A 19,647-nucleotide genomic window follows, 5' to 3' on the forward strand; every position below is an offset into this window, starting at 1 on the left:
AAAAATCCCACCCCTTGGCTCTTCAATTCCCCTTGCTGGGAGGGGTAAAAGGAGTGTGTGAGGTTAACGTGCCTGAAATAGTTGTGTGAACTGGAAGGGAATGTCAGGAGACTCACACCCTCTCAGCAGCTCCAGCATCTCCAGGGGTGCCACTTGATAAAAATACTTCAGGCCACGGGGGTTTCCTGTGCTCTCAGGACACCAAGCTCCTTTTTGGAATTGCTGGCATCGAGTTTTTGAGGTATTCTCACATTCCTGCATGTGGCTGGAACACGGAAGGGCAGGGATGTGGAAACTGGGGAAAAGCCTGGCGCTGTTTGTTTTGTGTTGCAAAAGGTTGGATTTTTAAATCTTGGTTAATGATGGAGCGTTGCTTTGTCTTTTTTTTTTTTTTTTTTTTTTTTTTTTTTCTTTTTTTGCCATTCTTAACATATTAAATAGAGGAGAGATGTCTCTGGTGTTGTAGTGGTGTTTTAATAATCTAGGCTTTGTTCCATGCTCCTGAAATTAATTTGGGCAAATCCCTTTCTGTCTCATTCTACTCTCTGTAAAATGAGGATGATTCATGCTCCAAACTCTTAAAGACCTTAAAGATTTATATGTAAAATGTGGCACGTTTAGGTTCTACGGGTTTGAAGAGCCTGGAAGAAACCCACAGCAAAATAAAAAAGAATGTGTGAATGTAGATCATCTTCACTGTCCTCCTGTTAGCAATTTCTGTTTGATTTCTTTAAATTCAAGCTTGGAATTGCTGGGAACAGTGGAAGAAAATACAGCACCATGACAGGACTCAGGAAAATGGGCATTAAGGGTTGCACTCAGCCCTGCTCCCAGAGGAAAACAAGTGCTAAATTAAACTCTGTAAGATTAAATAATTTATCTGATCCCTGCTGTCGGTTTCGCTGGAATCTCCTCCGTGCTCTCCTAAACTCTGAGCGATTTCCCCTCTCCTGCTGCTGCAGGAACCAGCTCTTTGTGGCTGAGCCTCTCAGGGGTGACATTTGCTCTGCTTTCCCCCCAGGCTGAGCAGCTCCACGGAGCAGAGCACCTCATCCCGGCTCATCCGCAAGCACAAGCGCCGGAGGAGGAAACAGAGGATGCGGCAGATTGACAGGGTAAGGCTGGCACCAGCGCTCCCCAGGGAGGTGAACTGTGGTTTTTGAGTGGAGCTGTTGACTCGGGAAGGGATCCAGGACAGGTCTGTGCCTGTAGAATTCACTGGAAGGCTCCTTGTGGCTCCAGTCTGTGCTAAATCTCCGCATTTGGAGCTCTGCGGTTCCAAAGTGAAGTTTTCACCTCTCCCTTTCTCCTTTCACTGTCTGGTGATCCCATTTCTTGTCTTTCCCAAGACCAGTCTCTGGAGGAGAGGCTCCATTATGATGTGGAAAGGGGTGTGAGATACCCTGAGACCTGCATTCTGCTGGAAGGAGAAATCCAAGTTCATAGGAAATCCCAAATCTTTTCCTTTGCCCTTGGCAGCAGGATGAGGGTGACCCCACGGACAGACTCCTGAAGTACCTGTTTTGTTCTCCCCTCAGTCTCAGTCTTCACACACTAAAGAATGACCTCACACACATTTTATCACAGGATGGGGTTTTAGAAGATCTTTGATAAGCACCTTTGTATTTAATTTTGGAGGCAGGGGTGTGTCTCTCCTCTCAGTTCCTGCTGGATCCTGTGCTGTTCACTCCTCCCTTTAGGGAGGAGCTGTGGGTGCAATAATTCCCACTCCACCGGGCACTTCAGCATCTGAATGTTTGCCTGTCAGTCACAGCCAGGAAGCAGAAATAATTCCAGGGGAAGTTCAGTTGAGAAACCCCAATACAGGAACGTGCTCTGTGAATTCTGTGATCAAACCCTTGGAGGAAGTGCAGACTCTGCTCAGATTTCTTTCCTCCAGGTTCCTAAATGAAGCATAATTTTGAGGAAGCCTCAATAATTTCTGCATGCTTTTCAATTGGAAACCTCTTAATCCATTCCTGATGAGTTAATCCTCAACAGTTCTTACCCTGAGCCATTAAAAACCTTGAGATTTCTCTGTTGTGTTTTGCAGTCGTCCTCGTTCAGCAGCATCACTGACTCCACCATGTCCCTGAACATCATCACTGTCACACTCAACATGGGTAAGAGGCCAAGCCACCGTTTTTGTGATGAATTTCAAGAGGTAGGGATGTATTTTGTGATGGTGAGGGAGCCTCTGGCGCCAGGAGGGAGTTCCTCGGTTGGAGAGGATGCCAGGTGAATAAAGGGAACAGCAGCTGAGAGTTGCTGCTGTGCAGATTCTGCCTGCATTCCTAATCCAGAACTGATTTCCAGATCAATGTTCCTTCCAGGGAAGGAGCTGGAGCTCCAGGATGTGGAGTTAACGGTGAGGGATTAGGGTAGAAGGGCACTGGAGGTTTGCATTTCTGCTGCTCCTGTGTTTCACTTGTCAGCCAGACAGAAATGTGCAGGGCTGCCAGCGAATTCAGCACCTTTCAGCAGCACCAAACCCTTCCTGCCTCTCTGACATGTGGAACAAACATTGCTTAACGTGATCAGTGCTAATTTCCAGGTGTGGACAAGTCTTTTCAGTGCTCTTCCTCTTGCTGGGCGTTTCTTTTTTTAATGTAACGCTGTCTTGGATGAAAAAAATCCTGTCTTTAGCAGCCTTTCCCTGAAGGTGCCGGGCAAATATTCCCCATTAGAGCAGCCTGAGATCGCTGCAAGTCAAACCTTGCCCCGCTGACGTGTTGAGATCTTTCAAAGCTGGAGCAGCCTCGCTCCTTGCTCACATTCCAATGGCTCTGTCTGCTTTTGTGTCCATCTAGAAAAATATAACTTCCTGGGCATCAGCATTGTGGGACAGAGCAACGACCGGGGCGATGGTGGCATCTACATCGGCTCCATCATGAAGGGAGGGGCGGTGGCAGCGGACGGGCGCATCGAGCCGGGGGACATGCTGCTGCAGGTGGGTCCCTGTCCCCCGAATCCCGCTGCTCTGCTCAGCCACCCCACCAGCCCCAGGGGCTGCACGAAGCAGGCAGCGGAGTTCGTTCACCCTCAGAGAAACGTGGCGCAAAGATCACCGAAGTGCGTGTGAAATAGTGGTGTTTTAACAATCGGGGCTTTGTTCCATGCTCCTGAGATTAATTTGGGTAAATCCCTTTCTGTCTCATTCTACTCTCTGTAAAATGAGGATGATTCATGCTCCAAACTCTTAAAGACCTTAAAGATTTATATGCAAAATGTGGCACGTTTAGGTTCTACAAGTTTGAGGAGCCTGGAAAAAACCCACAGCAAAATAAAACTTAACAGAGTGTGTGAAGGTAAATCATCTTCACTGTCCTCCTGTTAGCAATTTCTGTTTGATTTCTTTAAATTCAAGCTTTGAATTGCTGGGAACAGTGGAAGAAAATACAGCACCATGACAGGACTCAGGAAAATGGGCATTAAGGGTTGCACTCAGCCCTGCTCCCAGAGGAAAACAAGTGCTAAATTAAACTCTGTAAGATTAAATAATTCATCTGATCCCTGCTGTCGGTTTCGCTGGAATCTCCTCCGTGCTCTCCTAAACTCTGAGTGATTTCTCAGAGAGAACTCTGAGAAATGACATTTCAAAGGAATGGAAGCAGTGACCAGGCAGATAAATTGGGGGATTTAATTAAGGAATTAAAGCACCTTGAAGTTTCCTGCTGCACACCTGACCTCTGCTTTCTGCGCCGTTCCAGGTGAACGATGTCAATTTTGAGAACATGAGCAACGACGACGCCGTGCGGGTTTTACGGGAAATCGTCTCCAAACCAGGGTGAGCACATCACAAAACCTCTTCCTATTTATCCTCCACGGGCAGTTACCGGAGCTGAGAAAAACCTCAGAGAAATCGACATTTTGACATCCGTCAGCACGGCCGATCTCAGCTGTGAGCTTCTCAGTGTAAATGGTGAATAGGTGAGGTTGGCTCTGGCCAAAACCAACACCAATGAGGAGTTGCCTGGTTTCAGCAGCGCTGTTTGTTTATGTGATGAGCATTTTAATATCTCAGGAGCTGATCTTCCAACACATTTCACCACCAGTGCTCATCCTCTGTGCAAAACCAGGAGCGTCCCGATGGGCTTCATACTGAAAAATATTATAAAGCTTTTCAAAACCATTTTCAGAACGTACTTGGCGACTGCTGGATAGGAATAAATTTGTTTCAAATAGTTCTTGTAGGGAAGTTAAGAGTCATCCTTACCTGTTTTCTTTCTCCCTAGACCTATCAGCCTAACAGTAGCCAAATGCTGGGACCCTACTCCCAGGAGTTATTTCACCATCCCCAGGGGTGAGTACACATTGGGGCTCTGTGCTGGGTTCCTGGGAAGCCCCCAAGGTTTAGAATATTTTCACCTATTTTGGCATCTTAACAGATTCTACCCATTCATTTCTTTTATGTGTTCACTTTTGTATTGGGAGCCTGAGGTTCAAGATACTTTTTTTCTGAGATTCCACTGCCCATTGAATTCCTGGGAGTTTTCTCTTAGTTCACCTTTGGATCAAGCTCCTAACCTTTTTGGGAGGTGATCTCAACCTTTCAATTCATAAAAGGTTTGGAAATAATTATGCCAAATGTTAAAAATCCCCATTTTCCCACAGTGAACTTCTAGGGAGAACTTAAACTGAGTGTTTTGAAGATGTGAGGGAAGCAGTGGAACACATAAAACACCTTGAAAATGATCTTGTTTTCAGTGGCAGTAAAAGATCTGTGCTCATGTGACAAACTCAGCTGCCTCCTGCTGGTGAGGGCTGTGCTGGTGGTGCTGGAACCAGTTTGTTCCCAGTCCACAGAAGATGAGGGTGGAATAAATGCAATAGACGGTGGGATGCAAACTGTGGGAGCTCCCTCAAAACCCTTAGGAAAACCAGAGAAACAACAAGAGCAAACCCCTCAGATCTTTCAAAATTTTGGTGTTTGCTGCAAGTCTGACCCCATTTTCTGTGCCTTTTGTCTGGTGCAGACTACAGGACCTCACCCCATTGAAACCCTTTTTAAAACCAGTATAATCAAAAGAAAACCCCTCAGATTTCTCCAAATTTTGGTGTGTTCTGCAAGTCTGACCCTGTTTTTGCTGTCCCTTTGTGGTAGTGCAGACAGTGGGACCTCACTCATATGAAACCCTTAGGAAAACCAGAGAAACAACAAGAAAACAAGAGAAAACCTGAAAATCTTGGTGTTTGCTGCAAGTTTGACCCCATTTTCTGTACCTTTGTGGTGGTGCAGACTACTTATGTAAAACCCTTAGGAAAACCAGGTAAACAACTAGAGAGCAAGAGAAAACCCCTCAGATATTTCCAAATCTTCGTGTTTGCTGCAGCTCTGACCCCATTTTCTGTACCTTTGTGTCAGTGCAGACAACAAGGTAGTAGTAGTAGTGGTGCAGACTACGGGAACTCACTTACATAAAACGCTTTTTAAAACCAGATAAACAGCAAGAGAACAAGAGAAAACCCCTCAGATCTCTGAAAATCTCGGTGTTTGCTGCAGCCCTGACCCCATTTTCTGTGCCTTTGTGGCGGTGCAGACTGCCACAGGGGTAGAGACCTCACACATATGAGACCTCACTCATATGAAACCCTTAGGAAAACCAGAGAAACAACAAGAGAACAAGAGAAAACCCCTCAGATCTCTCCAAATCTTGCTGTTTGCTGCAAGTTTGACCCCGTTTTCTGTGCCTTTGTGGCGGTGCAGACAACAAGGTGGTAGTAGTAGTGGTGGTGCAGACTACAGGACCTCACTTACATAAAACGCTTTTTAAAACCAGATAAACAGCAAGAGAACAAGAGAAAACCCCTCAGATCTCTGAAAATGTCGGTGTTTGCCGCAGTCCTGACCCCATTTTCTGTGTCTTTGTGGTGGTGCAGACTATGGGGTAGTTGGTAGTGGTGGTGCAGACTACAGGACCTCACTTACGTAAAACCCTTTTTAAAACCAGATAAACAGCAAGAGAGCAAGAGAAAACCCCTCAGATCTCTGAAAATGTCGGTGTTTGCCGCAGCCCTGACCCCCTGTGTTCCCTTTTGCTCGCAGCTGAGCCGGTGCGGCCGATCGACCCCGCGGCGTGGATCTCTCATACCACGGCCATGACGGGAGCGTACCCCCGTTACGGTATGAGCCCTTCCATGAGCATCACCACATCTACCAGCTCCTCACTAACAAGCTCAATTCCCGAGTCGGAAAGTAAGTCACCCCCTGGCCAGCCCAGGGCAGCTCGGGCCCAGCGAGGCCCGGCCACGGGCACGGTGACAGCGGCAGCGCCAGCCAGGCCTTGAGCGGTTTCCCTCACGCTTGGGGGAAGCAGGAGAGCTTTTGGCGAAGGTTGGAGGTTGCTAACGTTGGAGGTGTTTTGGTTCTGTCTCAGGGAGAAGTGGTTGCTGGTGGATTTTAAGGGGTTTTATCCCCTCGGGTGGATGGGGGAGCTCCTTCCTCTGCGTTTGGTAACGTTAGTGCTTTGTTTGGGAAGTCCTTCCCTGATATTCACATGGCCTTCTTTTATACTTTTTTTATCCTTTTTGTGCTTTTTTTAAAATATTTTTAGAATTTATTGAGCAAGCTAAAAATCAAGTAGTTAGCTTAGGAGTAGCTTGGGTTTTTTCATTCCAAGTGAAATTATGGTTAGAGTTCAACCTTGTTCCTGGTTTGTCGGTCTGTGGCACATCCATGAAACCAGGAGGCTGTCATGATTCAGAGAGGTTTCTTTAATTCAAAAGCCTCTCAGAGCACTCTAATCACAGAATCTTTTTAGCTGGAAAGGACCCACAAGGTTGAGTGAGTCCAGATTTTAAGTGTATGGCCCAGACAGGTCTCAAACCCATGGCCTTGGTGTTAATAACACTCCAACACTTTATCTTGGAAAATTTGTTTAAGGAATGTTAATTCTTCCTTTTATTTCACTCAAAACAACACTGAGGATTTTAAAGACCTGTGTGGTATTGCTTATAAAGTACCACAGATTTTATAAGCTGGAATTCTACCTCACCTTGGAGGAAAAGGCCGGGTTGGGGATTTTTTTTATAGGTGTTTTTAGACATCAGGCAGCACCACTGAGGGGAAATAATCTGCAGCAGGAAGCGAACAAACCCCTTTCCTGCCTGCTGCTTTATCCTGAGACGTGTTTTGAGCCTTACAGGTACTGCTGGAATCCAGTGTCTCTGCTGATTGCTGTCAAACAAGTCTGTACTCAGCATTCCTCTTGAACAATTCATGTATCCTGTGCCTTGATGATAGTGCTGGGCTGGGCAGGTGGGGAACAGGCACCCTCTCAGTCATACTTTGAAAATAAAGGTATTTGGGAGCAAAACCACATTTCTGGAGACAGCTTCTCATTTCTGTGCCAGTGACTTAAAATGTTTCCTTTCTGGAATGAAAGAGAATAAAGGGTCCCCCTGATTTTTACTGGGACCTTTGTCCTTCAGCTCAGCCCTGTTACCTGCCCTGACCTGGGCTGGGTGAATTTTCCACAGCTGGCTGAATTCAGACCAAAATGCATTTCAGATGCGTCTCAGAATTTGCCATATTTGTACAGCAGCCAGAACGTAGAAAATATAAATTTTCTGTTCGCATGCAGATCTCAGGTCTCCAAGAAAATACAATTTATTGCTCCCCGTGTACTCAAATATTAGTTTGTTGGTGTATTTTTTTTTTTTTCCCAAACACGTTGCTTTTTGCCACTAACCAAACTAACTTAAAGCAAAAGCAAAGTTTTAGTGTTTATTTGAGGTTTGTAAGTATTGAAGCTGCATGCAGAGCTGGTCTGGGATGTTTTCATGCATATTGGCAGTGCATGTGTGGAAAGAAGCGTTTTCAGTTTTCATTGTTTCACGCTTGCTGTACCTTTTTTTATCCAAAATTTGGGGTGGCTGGAAAAGGACAAAAGGGGTTCCTTTGTGTTTTTGGAAGGTGGGTGATGAGGGGAACTGGGAGGGGAGGAGGGTTTTGGAATTCCTGCTGGAGAAGGGCCTGGGCTACGAACACAGATAAAAATGAATTTTCTAGGGCTGGGAGATGGAACAGGAAGGAGAATTTGACAAGATCAACCTCAACCGTGTTCTGATTTTATTGTAAAAATTGATCAGGAAGGTGTGAAAGCTCTGGGGATCCAGTTCTGCGCGGAATGGTGTGAACTGGGAATGGCTGTGGAGGCATTTGGGAGCTTTTTTTAAAGTGTTCCACAAGAAAGATGCAGGGCAAAGTAATCCTGGAGGAGTGGATTGTGAGGCTGCCATCTCTGGGATGCTGGGAAGGGTTTTTATAAGGAAATCACTGATTTCTTCTTATCAGGGAAGATTTCTTTTCTAATTTCATTTCCCCCCAAGAATGTCCAGATCTTTAAAAAAAAAACCAAAAACAACTGGACATGGATTGAGCCGTGGGGATCCTCTTTCTCCATGGAGATGGGTGTTCCTCCTGACAGTGAACGCCACACCAAAGGAACAAACCCCAAAAACTTGTCCCACGGGGTTCTCCATGGAGTGAACCGATCCCGTGGGTGGGATGGGAGATGGAAAAGGAAATGATGGATCACCAAAATCCTGGGATTTCCTTTCCTGCCAGTCCTGATTGCAGAGTGGATCCTGTAGCTGCTCTGGGCAGCCAAGACACAGGGACTCAGCATTTCTGGGACTAAACTGGTGGCCCTGAGCCCCAAATCTGAAGAATTGCTGTAAATGCTGAAATTCACTCCATGGATGAGGGTACATTTGGGAACCTTTGTGTCTTCTTTTTTTTTTTTTTTTTTTCTTTTTTTTTGCATCTATTGGTAAAACTGTAATTTTTGTTTCATCCAAACTGGAGCTGAGAATTTCCTTCAGCCTCAGTTCATTTCAAAGCAGCCTGTGGCATCTCTTCCTTTTAGAATTAGAAGAATCTCCCTTAACTGTGAAGAGTGACATGGCTACTATTGTCAAGGTCATGCAGCTGCCAGACTCAGGCCTTGAAATTCGGGACAGGATGTGGTTAAAAATCACCATCTCCAATGCAGTGATAGGTAAGCAGATCCCAGAAATGCTGAGGGAGAATAAAACAGTGACTTCGTGGCAACAGGTTCAAGAAACTACCTTTTAATGAGCTTTTTTTTCATGTCTGTGACCTCCTCTATTCCATTTATGGACAGCTCTGAGTGTGACAGGAAATAACTCTTGTTTGAGCTCGGGTATCCAAAATTGCTGCACGTTTCTCATGCCCACACAGAGCTGGTTCTTAATTCTTTGGTTTTGTATCTCAGGGTTCTAGGTGGCTCTGGAGAGCTGCCCAAGTTCAGCAGAGCAACTGGAGTTCAACCACACAACCTTAATAAAGCCTCTTAATTAGATTTAAAATCACCACAGCCAGTCTGCCTGTGACCTGAGCTCTGCTAATATTTAACCAGTCCAGGCTGTAGTTGCTTTTTGCTGAGGACGGGGTTGGGACACAGAAATTTTGGCAACCTAATATCTGCCTCTGGAGGAAGGTGACTCCCAGAGAAGAGTGAAATCCAGAGAAAAATCCATTTTCACTCCTGCAGCTCTAAGGGGTTGCACAGTGTGTGTAAATAGGATTTTTTTGTGTGTTTATTTAGTGTCATTGTCCGTGTAAGTGTTCAGCTGGCACAATTCTGCTCAGATAATCCCATTGTAGGTGTTCAACTGGCACCATTTGGTCAGATAATCCCATTGTAGGTGTTCAAATGGCACAATTTGGTCAGATAATCCCATTGTGGGTGTTCAACTGGCACAATTTGGTCAGATAATCCCATTGTAGGTGTTCAAATGGCACAATTTGGTCAGATAATCCCATTGTAGGTGTTCAAATGGCACAATTTGGTCAGATAATCCCATTATAGGTGTTCAAATGGTACAATTCTGCTCAGATAATCCCATTGTGGGTGTTCAGCTGGCACAATTTGGCTCAGGTAATCCCGTGTCCCCTCTTGCTGTCCCCATTTCAGGAGCAGATGTGGTGGACTGGCTTTACACGCACGTGGAAGGCTTCAAGGACCGCCGGGAGGCCAGGAAATACGCCAGCAGCATGCTGAAACACGGCTACCTCAGGCACACTGTGAACAAAATCACCTTCTCAGAGCAGTGCTATTACGTCTTTGGAGACCTCTGTGGCAGTAAGTCCCCACTGGGAGGGGCAGAGCTGTCCCTGGGGATGCTCCGAGAGTGCCCCCGCTGCGTCCTCACGATGAAGAATTTCCTGAGGAGGAATTCTCGTGAGGGTGGCAGAGCTCTGGAGCAGCTGCCCAGGTTTCTCTGGAGATATTCCAAACCCAGCTGGACACATTCCTGTGTCACCTGCCCCAGGATTGGACAGGGGCATCTCCAGAGGTCCCTTCTGACCCCGGCTCTCCTGGGGTTTCACAAGGGGTGTCCCGGAACAGGGACATTCATTACCCTGAAATTGTGTGACAAGTGGTTGATGCTCCCTGCTGCCCCAGGCAAGGAGAGCACTTGGAGGAGGATGAAGCCATCAAGTGGAGCCCTGAGGACAGCAGGATTGATTTCTGGTGGTGCTTGTCAGTCCCACTCAGTTTCCAGCTGGAAGAGGGGGATGTCCTCACCCTGTCCTCACCCTGTCCTCATCCTGTCCTCACCTCTCACTGCCTGGTGAAAAGGCTGATTCCAGGTCCTTGCTAAACTTCAAACACCTCCATAAATGAACTCACAGGGACCATTTCACCTGCTGGCTAAAAAGTTTTCACCTTTTTCTCTTTCCCAGATCTGGCTGCACTGAACCTGAACAACGGCTCCAGCGGTGCCTCGGACCAGGACACCCTGGCTCCGCTCCCACATCCCGCTGCTCCCTGGCCCTTGGGCCAAGGATATCCCTACCAATATCCTCTGCCCCCTCCTTGTTTCCCACCAGCCTACCAAGACCCAGGCTTTAGCTATGGCAGCGGCAGCGCAGGCAGCCAGCAGAGCGAAGGTGAGATGGGAATGACTGGGGTTTGAATTCCACAGCTCTCATTATCCCCTGCCATCTGCTTGAGTTCCCTCGTGCCGTCCGTGCTTGTCTCGTGGTTTTGGTTGCTCCCTGCGTGGACTGTGTGCAGTGGGCACTGAGTCAAAGGTGTTTGTGTCTCTGGAGGAGTGGGTTTGGCTTTCAGCTCTCTGTGGAAACTGCCAGGCTTAGGCCAGTCAGGAGCTGCCAGCAGTGGGGTTGGTGTTGCTGGAAATGAGGCGATTTCTGTGCTCATGGGGCAGGGACTAGAACCAAGGTGCTCTTGGCTTTCTCTTCGGTGCTCAGCACAAAAGGAAAATCACTTTTTTATTGTGAGTGGGAGGTGGCCAGGGCTGAAACACTGCTCCCAGGGAGGAGAGTCTCTGCTGGCATGAGTGACAGGGACAGGAAGAGAATTGTGCATGGATTAAAGACCTGCCTTCCTCCTTTTCTGCCCTGGCATACGCTGTGGTTTGTTTTTAACCAGTAAATAAAAATTGCTTCGTTTTTCACGGTACAGATACTACTTTTTAATTAATTTTTTTTTTTTTTAATCACTCCCAGAGTGAGTTTTGCTTTTGGAAACGCTGCCAGCAAAGAAGGGGTGAGGATTCCTTGTATTTTTACCGTGAACATCCAATAACTTGGATGCCACTTGTCCCTGTTTACCACAGCCAGTCAGGCTTCACAAAATGGCACAAAAGGGATTCATAACAGGAGCTTGCTCACGGGATTTTAGCCCAGCTGCTTCTCACCTTGTCCCAAAATAAGAAATACCCATGAGGAGTCTCCCAGAGGCTTTAGAACTGGAAGCTGATTGCCCTGGACAGAACATGGGGGTGGTTTTTTGGCAGCTGCTTCTGTGAGCAGTAGGAATTCTCTCCCGGGAACAGGAAAGGAATGGTGTTTTATCCATGCTGTGGAGAGCCTCCAGAAAGGTGCCAGGATGTTCAGCTCTGAAAGGTTTCCACGCTTTTCCTCGTGGAAAACAACTTCTGTGCTGTTTCTTGCTTTGTAACTGTTATTCCCTTGTTTTGTCCTGAGCAAGCGTTAGACTGAAGGATTCCTAGAGGAATGGCTGACTCTAGGGGATTGGTAAGCTTCAAATGCCTCCATGACGAATTCACAGCATGATCATCTTTAGATTCCTGTGACCCAAATGTTTAGCTGTTTCGTTTTGGTTTTTAATTTTAATTTTTATTTTTATTTTGAATTGTCTCGGACGCTCGACCTGTCTCAGTGCACAGTGGTGTGACATTGGCATATCAACCTGTGGGATTGTGCTGCAGCAGCTCAGAGGGGAGGGAACCAGCTGGGAAAACCCCATCCCCAGGCTCTCCAGAAAATAAATAATCCAAATTTATGGTGGTGTCACCCCTGTGGGTTGGATTTCTCTGCAGTGCCCTTGCAGTGCCCAGGTGGCTCAGGCAGGTGGTGGAAGTGCTGGAGCACAAGGCTGCACTGCTCACTCTCAAAATTGTGTTAAAATTGGGGACTTTGTGCTCTCTCTCTCATTTATCTGCAGTATTCAATCATAGCAATCAGCAAATATCACTTCAGAGACCCAGGCTGAGAATATTAACTGCAGATCCAGTGGTTTTGTGTCTGTTTCCCATCTCTCTGGCACTCTGCGGGGAATGCAGCTTTTTCCCCAAAACCAGTCTGGTTTTCCCATCTCCCCCATCAGCTGAAGCAGCAGAAACTGATGGGCATCTGTAGCTCAAGAAGGAGCAGCCCAAAAGAATTTTGGTTTTCCCATTTCTGTGGCTCATTTAGACTCGGAAGCTGGTCCCCTGTTCTGCTGGCTGGGGATCCTTTTTGGGAAGTTCATCATGCACTAAAGGTGCATGAATTTAATGGGATATTCCTTGGGTTGATGAGTTGGATTTAAAAAAAAAAAATAATTAGCTTGGAATTGTCTCCTAATCTGTCTCTCATGGGAACAGAGCAAGAGCTTCAGCTTCCATAAAAAAATCAGTTTTTAAGTTTAGTGAAGCCTGTTCTTGGTAACAACTCAGATCATACTCGGTGGCAGTCCTGTGGTTTTCCAAGGTGATTTAGTGTCCTCTCTTGTTGGGAACAACACCCTGGGTGTTACTGGTTTGTGGTAGAGCAGTTCAGGAACTGTTTCCCAGGGAATTCTCCAACAGCACAACGCTTTAGTGAGGAACTTTTAAAAGGATCTCCCCACTGAGGCCAACAAAGGGATTTAAGGGTGACAGAGAAGGCGAAGGGATGACTTTAGAAAAGGTACAAAATGCCAAAGCAGTGACAATTAGAATTCAGCCTCATTTACTTGAGTCAACCCCCAAATTCCTGCTTTTTCCTCCCCTCTCCTGCTCCTCCTGTCTCCTGGCAGGCCGGATTTGAGGCAGGAGCTGGAATTGAGCTGCTGAAGGCAAAGGGGTTGCTTTAGAAAAGGCACGAAGTACCAAAGCACTGACAACTAGAATTCAACCAAAGCAGTGCCAACTAAAATTCAACCTCATTGGCTCGAGTCAACCCCCAAATTCCCTCTTTTCCTCCTGCTCCTCCCATCTCCTGGCAGGCTGGGTTTGAGGCAGGAGCTGGAATTCAGCTGCTGGAATTCAGCTGCTGCTCTCACACGTCCCCACGCATGGCACAACCCTCATCGCCACCACCAGCGCGCCCGGGGTGGGGGGACGCACGACGGAGCCAAGCTCTCACCCTCCTTTTCCTCTCTCCCGTTTTTTTGTTTCTTCCCTTCCTTTTGGGGCTGCCAGGGAGCAAAAGCAGCGGCTCCAACCGGAGCACCAGCGAGACCAGCAGGAGAGGAGCGGGCAGGGAGAAGGAGCGCAAATCCGGGGGCAGCGGCAGCGAGTCGGAGGCGGCGGCGCGACGCGAGCGCCCGCTCAGCCAGCTGAGCCAGCGCAGCCACAGCGACAGGAGCCACCAGAGCCAGCACTCGTACGGGCCCCCGGGGGTGCCACCCTTGTACAGCCTGCCCAAGCTGGGCTCCAAGGCGCTGGGCAGCAGCAGCGGCCCGCCCGGAGCGCCGCCGGTGCGCGAGCTGAGCGCCGTGCCGCCCGAGCTCACCGGGAGCCGCCAGTCCTTCCAGAAGGCCATGGGCAACCCTTGCGAGTTCTTCGTGGACATCATGTGAGAGGAAGTGCCTTCAAAAGACTCTCTGCACAAGGGTGGGGGTTGGGGTGTTTTTTGGGGTTGGGTTTTTTTTTTTTTTTTTTGTTGTTGTCGTTGTTCGTGGGGTCGGGTTTGGGGTCGTTGTGGAAGAGGCTCGGCTGTCTTTGCATGTCACACCTTGCTGCTGGCGGGGAAAAAGGAGAAAAAGTGTCGACAGAACGGAACAAAAAAAGAAAAGAAAAAAACATTACGAAACCACCCCTTCCCCACCCGCCTACAAAAATGAACAACAAAATCTCCTGGGATTGTTAAATGTCAGCAAATCGACGGCATCTTTTCCTTACCTTTATTTTATTTTTTCTTTTCCTCCCTTCCCCATCTCGTTTTGGATCGTGAATGGCTGGCGTGTATTCACATCTTAATGAGCTTTGGTCATTGTGGCACCTACTTCAGTGGAATTAGTGTCTCTTTTTGGGCTGATTGGAGGACTGGTATTTCACATGACTTCTAAATTCCTGACAATGCATAGGAGCACTTTGATTTTTTCCCTGCTTTTTCTCTTGCAAGGACAAAACGACTGCTGGCTGGTATCTGGGATACTGCCTTGGAATGCTGTTTCTTGGATGCATCCCTAGCTCTAAGCAGACATGGCACCCAGAAGTGCTTGGAAAGGAGTAGGATCCAACCAATTCCTAGAGGAGAACAAAGCTGTGGCTACTTCCTGCTGACTAGGGAGTATAAATCAATCTTTCTTGGGTTCTTTGAGGGTTTGGTTGGGGTTTGTTTTTAAGATATTCTGTCAAGGCGGTGCTGGAGTCTTGCTGCTGTATGTGTTTGTTGTGCTGAACTTGTAAAGTTATTTCCTTCAGTTATTTCCTTCTTTCCCAAGAGGGATTTTCCAGCTGCACTCGCATTTCAGTCACCTCCCTGCTGCTAGGTGTGGCTGCTCCCTCTGGATGTGCACTTGCTCGCAGGTTGGAAGAGTTATTCCCACAGAAACAGGAAAATTGCTGCAGTTCTGTCAGCTTTTCCCTTTGGAAGGGGCTGTTTATCCCATTCCAGCAGAGACACCGGGAAATCCTGGCTCCCAGTGGGACGTGGCTCTTTGTTGTGATCCCTCCTTCCTTTCTGAGCAGAATCTTCCTCTTTTTCTGTTGAAAACAGACCTGGAGAGGTCTGATCCCCCAGGGAGCATTTCAGAGAGGTGTGAGGGTGTCTGAGAGCAGATCAGAAATGGTACAAAAAGAAATTCCACCCTGGAAAAGAAATCCTTACCCCTGACTCCGAGTTAAACCCACCCTGGAGCTCCTCAAAAAGAAATCCTTACCCCTGACTCCGAGTTAAACCCACCCTGGAGCTCCCAAAAAGAAATCCTTACCCCTGACTCCGAGTTAAACCCACCCTGGAGCTCCCAAAAAGAAATCCTTACCCCTGATACCGAGTTAAACCCACCCTGGAGCTCCCAAAAAGAAATCCTTAACCCTGACTCCGAGTTAAACCCACCGTGGAGCTCCCAAAAAGAAATCCTTACCCCTGACTCTGAGTTAAACCCACCCTGGAGCTCCTCAAAAAGAAATCCTTAACCCTGACTCCTCCTGCTGAGGAGCTCTGACTGAAGCAACTGCTGTTGAATATCCCCAGGATTTAATTTGTGGCTATTTTCTGCTCTGAGGCTCTGAAAAGTAATTTCAAGAAGCTTCATTGATATTTAAGAAGCTTTTTTAAGGCATGCTGAGCACAGCCACCCTCTGCTGCAGTGGCTCATTTAATGAGACACGAGCTGTAGCCACCTCTGGTTTGACCATGGGGCCATTCCTCAGTTAAATCCTCTTTTGTGAGATCCCTGCTGCTGGCAGGATTTAGGACAGGTGCTTTAAAATCAGTCTTTACTGTAAATAAGCCTTTTCTTCGCTGGTAAGAAGCTTCTTTTTGGTCTGTTCCGTGCTTTTTGGGTAAATATCCAGGGTGGGTGTGAAGAGATAACACCTTCCTCTCTGTACACACAGAGTTCAATTTGTCACCCTGAAAATTAATTCTTCAAAATCTCATTCTGATTTTTCACTTCTTTCCTTTTTCCCACCTCTGTGTGCAAACACCTCCCTTTGTCAGAGACTCCAGATGTTTGTGGTAATGGGAGCCTCAATTTCTCCTTCCACAGGGAGCCAGGAATTTGGGAAACTGTCACTCAGCCTATTTCTGAGCTTCTGAATTAATTTTCTTTACAAAAACCTCCCCAGAAAGGTTCTGAAAGCAGAGCTTTCATCCCCATCCATGGATGGCTCCTCCGAAAGAGGTCCTGCCTCAAGCTTGACTGTACAGCAGGAATTTTCTTTTCCTTCCCTCCTCCCAGATGCAAACCTGACTTGGTAAATTATTCTGAAAGACTGACACTTAGAGCAGTGAAGCAAATCAGGGTAAAATAATGGTGGGATTCTGCTCTGTCTCCTGGAGACACTGCTGAGGAGTCTGAGACTTTACTGACAATCACTAGTGGTTCTACTTTTAAAAGAATGGAGATTCTTCCAGCCTCTTACAAATTAAGATTTCTCTGGCCCTGTTTGTTTTGAGGCAGAACTCAGAGGGCTGGAGGAGAAAAAAAAAAATCTCCTTTAAATGTTTCCAAAAATGGGATTAAAGCTGGGGGCTGAGCTTTCCCCCATGTTTAATTCCTTGTTTTTCCAAGAGCTGCAGTTCACACGTGCTGGGGCTTTGCTTTTGTCTCGTGGTTTTGCTGTTGGCAGAAGCTGTTCTGTGTCTTTGCTGCTGTGCTGAGCATCTCCCGTGCTCTCCACGTGGGTCGGGCTGGCACGGGGCTGGCAGTCCCTGACAGCGGTGGGGCAGCGTTTGCTGGTGAACTCAGGCTGGAGCAGCTTCCCCTGCAGGTGAAGGATGCTCTGGGGCTGCTGCAGGGGTGGGTGCTGCTGTCTGCAGAGCAGGAGGGAGCAGTGCAATATTGAAGGGGAGCACCAAAATCCTGCATTTCCCCACCGAGTCAGGGCAAGGTCAGGCCCGGGTCTTTGCCACATCTCCCTTTCCTCAGTGGAACAAAGGCAGGAGATTTCCCAAATCCCATCCTTTGTGCCCTTCCAGCTCCCTGTGCAGCTCTCTCCTGTTGGGAGCAGCGTTCCCTGCAGGAGCACGTGCCAGGAGCTGCCCACGGTGGGAATTGTGCCAGGTGGAAGAAAACGTGGAGGCTGGAGTGCTGCAGACCCATCATTTCTGTCCCACCGGGGCCTGAAATTTAATTTTGATGTAATGGCTCTGGCTGCAGGGAGAGGTTTGCTGTGCTGGGCATGGGGACACCCTCAGAACAGGAGCCTGAAGCGATTTGATTTCTGTTCTGCAGCTGAGCTCAGTGCTCACACATCCCTGCCGCACACCCAGCAGCAGGGACGTCTGCAGCACCCTGGAAAAGGCTGAGGAAAACACCTTGGGATGACATCTCCCTCCCACGAGAGGCAGGATGAGCAGGGAGAGTGTCTCCAGCCAGTGTTGGAACTCTGAGGGGTAAATTCTTTAGCAGATAGTCTTAAAAGGATGCTGGTGTCTTTTAGCTCCTGTTCATGAACCTGCTTTTCCAAGGAAACAGTCCCCTGGACACTTTATCCAAAGGTTTTACTGGATGGCAAGCAGTGATGCACAGACGTTGACTTTTGCTATGATTTTTGTTCTCTCCCCTCCTGAGACTTGACAGCTCATGGGTTGATGTAATTGTTTTGGTTTATTTTTGTTTTGTTTTGTTTTGCATTTAACTGGATTGTAATAAGATTGACTTAAAATTATTAATTCTAATCAGTGATTAGAAACACATGTAAAGAATTTTATGTACAGTAGAGGAACAAAGTTACATGATTTTAAATAATGAAAACCCAGACTATCACCTATCCTAGAATTGGTTCTACTCAAAGAGTGACCTATTATTAGCATGGACTGCACTGTTCCTGTTAAATGTCTATTGCATAATTGAATTCTTTTTTGTAGATATTGTATTAAAACCCAAGTGTCTGTATAGTTAATATATAGCTGCTTATGTGTAAATGCTATTTTAAACACTAAAAAGCTTTTAATTTTATGTGATAACCACAGTGTACGTGTTCGGTTCTTTGCAGTATTTCGTTATTATTTATTTCATAAATACTCCCCATTTTTTGGACTCTCCAGCAGAAACAAGGATCACTGGGACACCCTGTGTGAGCCTTGGGCTTTTTGGGACACCCTGTAGGCTCTGAGGGGCTCAGATTTAAAGGGTTTTTCCAGCCTAAATCATTCTGATTTTCCAGCCTGAATAAAATGAACAAGCACAGCTTGGTGAGGCAGATTCCTTCTTCCCAGCTGGTACAGATCACACAGCAAGGGGAGAGCGAAACATCACCTAAATACCATAAATCCCAGCAATTTCCAGTGGGGTGGATATTAAATGGTCAAGATTCAGGTGAAAAGTAAATGGTCAGGATTTAAATGAATAGTAAATGGTCGGGATTTAGGTGAATATTAAATGGTCGGGATTTAGGTGAATATTAAATGGTCAAGATTCAGGTAAGTATTAAATGGTCAGGATTTAAATGAATACTAAATGGTCGGGATTTAAGTGAATATTAAATGGTCGGGATTTAGGTGAATATTAAATGGTCAATTCAGTTAAGTATTAAATGGTCAGGATTTAAATGAATACTAAATGGTCGGGATTTAAGTGGATATTAAATGGTCGGGATTTAGGTGAATATGAAATGATCAGAATGTTGTGAACATTAAATGATCAGAATTTTGGACAGCCTTTTCCTGCAGGGCCTGGTGGAGTTAAATCAGATTTTTTTCCTTTTCCTATTTCTGGAATGATGATCAAAAGTTACTGAATGCTTCTCTGCTATGGAACCACAGCCCTGGAGCAAGGAGTACTGAGAATTTCAGGTGCACCAACGTGTGAGGAATTGCTGCAGGCTCCAGGAAAAAGAACTCCAGGATCCAGGTCAGAGTTTTGTTTTTTGGGGTTTTTGGGGGGGGGATTGTTTGTTTTTTTTAATCACACTGAGGGATACTTTTGGATGGAGGTGATCACAAAAAAACTGGAGACAAGTAACTTTTCAGTGCACCAAAATGTTCTTTATTTTTATATTTAAGAATGAAAATATTCACTGGTTTAGATTAATTTGCAAATTCTTTAATTGAGCTGGGCTGATTAAATTCCAGTAGCACACAGTGAGTGGAGAGATGGAAAAAATTTTAATCTAGAGAATAAAAGAGCAGAAATGAAAAAAGTTTTTAAGGAATAAAAGAGCAGAATAGTTACTTGCCAACGTGAGTGGGGAAAAGAAAAATCTTGGTGATGTGACTGGGTGTTGGCTTGGTACTGCTGGCAACAATGTGAAGTTTGTGGTGATGTGTGTCTGGTTTTTGGGGGTGGAGGAACCTGCTTCTGTGCCTTTGGGGAGTGTGATTTGCACAGAGCTCATTTCCATGTGTCCTTCCCTGATTTCCGTGCAACACAAATGGAGTGAGCTGGGATTTGAATGGGCCATTCCCCCTTTGTATCACACACACAGCTGCTGCTTCCTGTCAGAATGTTCCTTTCACTTCACTTTTATTGGGTAGATCTGAAAGTTCTTCCAAGG

General features: G+C 46.6%; 1 protein-coding gene across 5 annotated transcripts in view; it reads left to right on the forward strand.

Annotated features, from left to right (window-relative positions):
• Window positions 1-18,118, forward strand: part of DVL1 (dishevelled segment polarity protein 1) — a 70,306-nt gene extending 52,188 nt beyond the window's left edge. For 3 of the 5 annotated variants that reach the window (XM_040084330.2, XM_040084333.1, XM_040084332.1), the window contains 10 exons: window positions 1,022-1,115; window positions 2,054-2,123; window positions 2,811-2,950; window positions 3,711-3,787; window positions 4,236-4,303; window positions 6,047-6,196; window positions 8,871-9,002; window positions 9,942-10,109; window positions 10,715-10,921; window positions 13,681-18,118. In XM_040084330.2, coding sequence (XP_039940264.1) covers window positions 1,022-1,115; window positions 2,054-2,123; window positions 2,811-2,950; window positions 3,711-3,787; window positions 4,236-4,303; window positions 6,047-6,196; window positions 8,871-9,002; window positions 9,942-10,109; window positions 10,715-10,921; window positions 13,681-14,060 — 1,486 coding nt within the window. In that variant the 3' untranslated portion in view covers window positions 14,061-18,118. Of the gene's footprint in view, window positions 1-1,021; window positions 1,116-2,053; window positions 2,124-2,810; window positions 2,951-3,710; window positions 3,788-4,235; window positions 4,304-6,046; window positions 6,197-8,870; window positions 9,003-9,941; window positions 10,110-10,714; window positions 10,922-11,984; window positions 12,032-13,680 lie in introns of all 5 variants that reach the window. The other 2 variants (XM_040084334.2, XM_040084331.2) reach the window with 2 other exon arrangements.
• The last annotated feature ends 1,529 nt before the right edge of the window (window positions 18,119-19,647 follow it).

This window comes from Hirundo rustica, chromosome 22, assembly GCF_015227805.2.
Source record: "Hirundo rustica isolate bHirRus1 chromosome 22, bHirRus1.pri.v3, whole genome shotgun sequence".
Classification (NCBI taxonomy): Eukaryota; Metazoa; Chordata; class Aves; order Passeriformes; family Hirundinidae; genus Hirundo; species Hirundo rustica.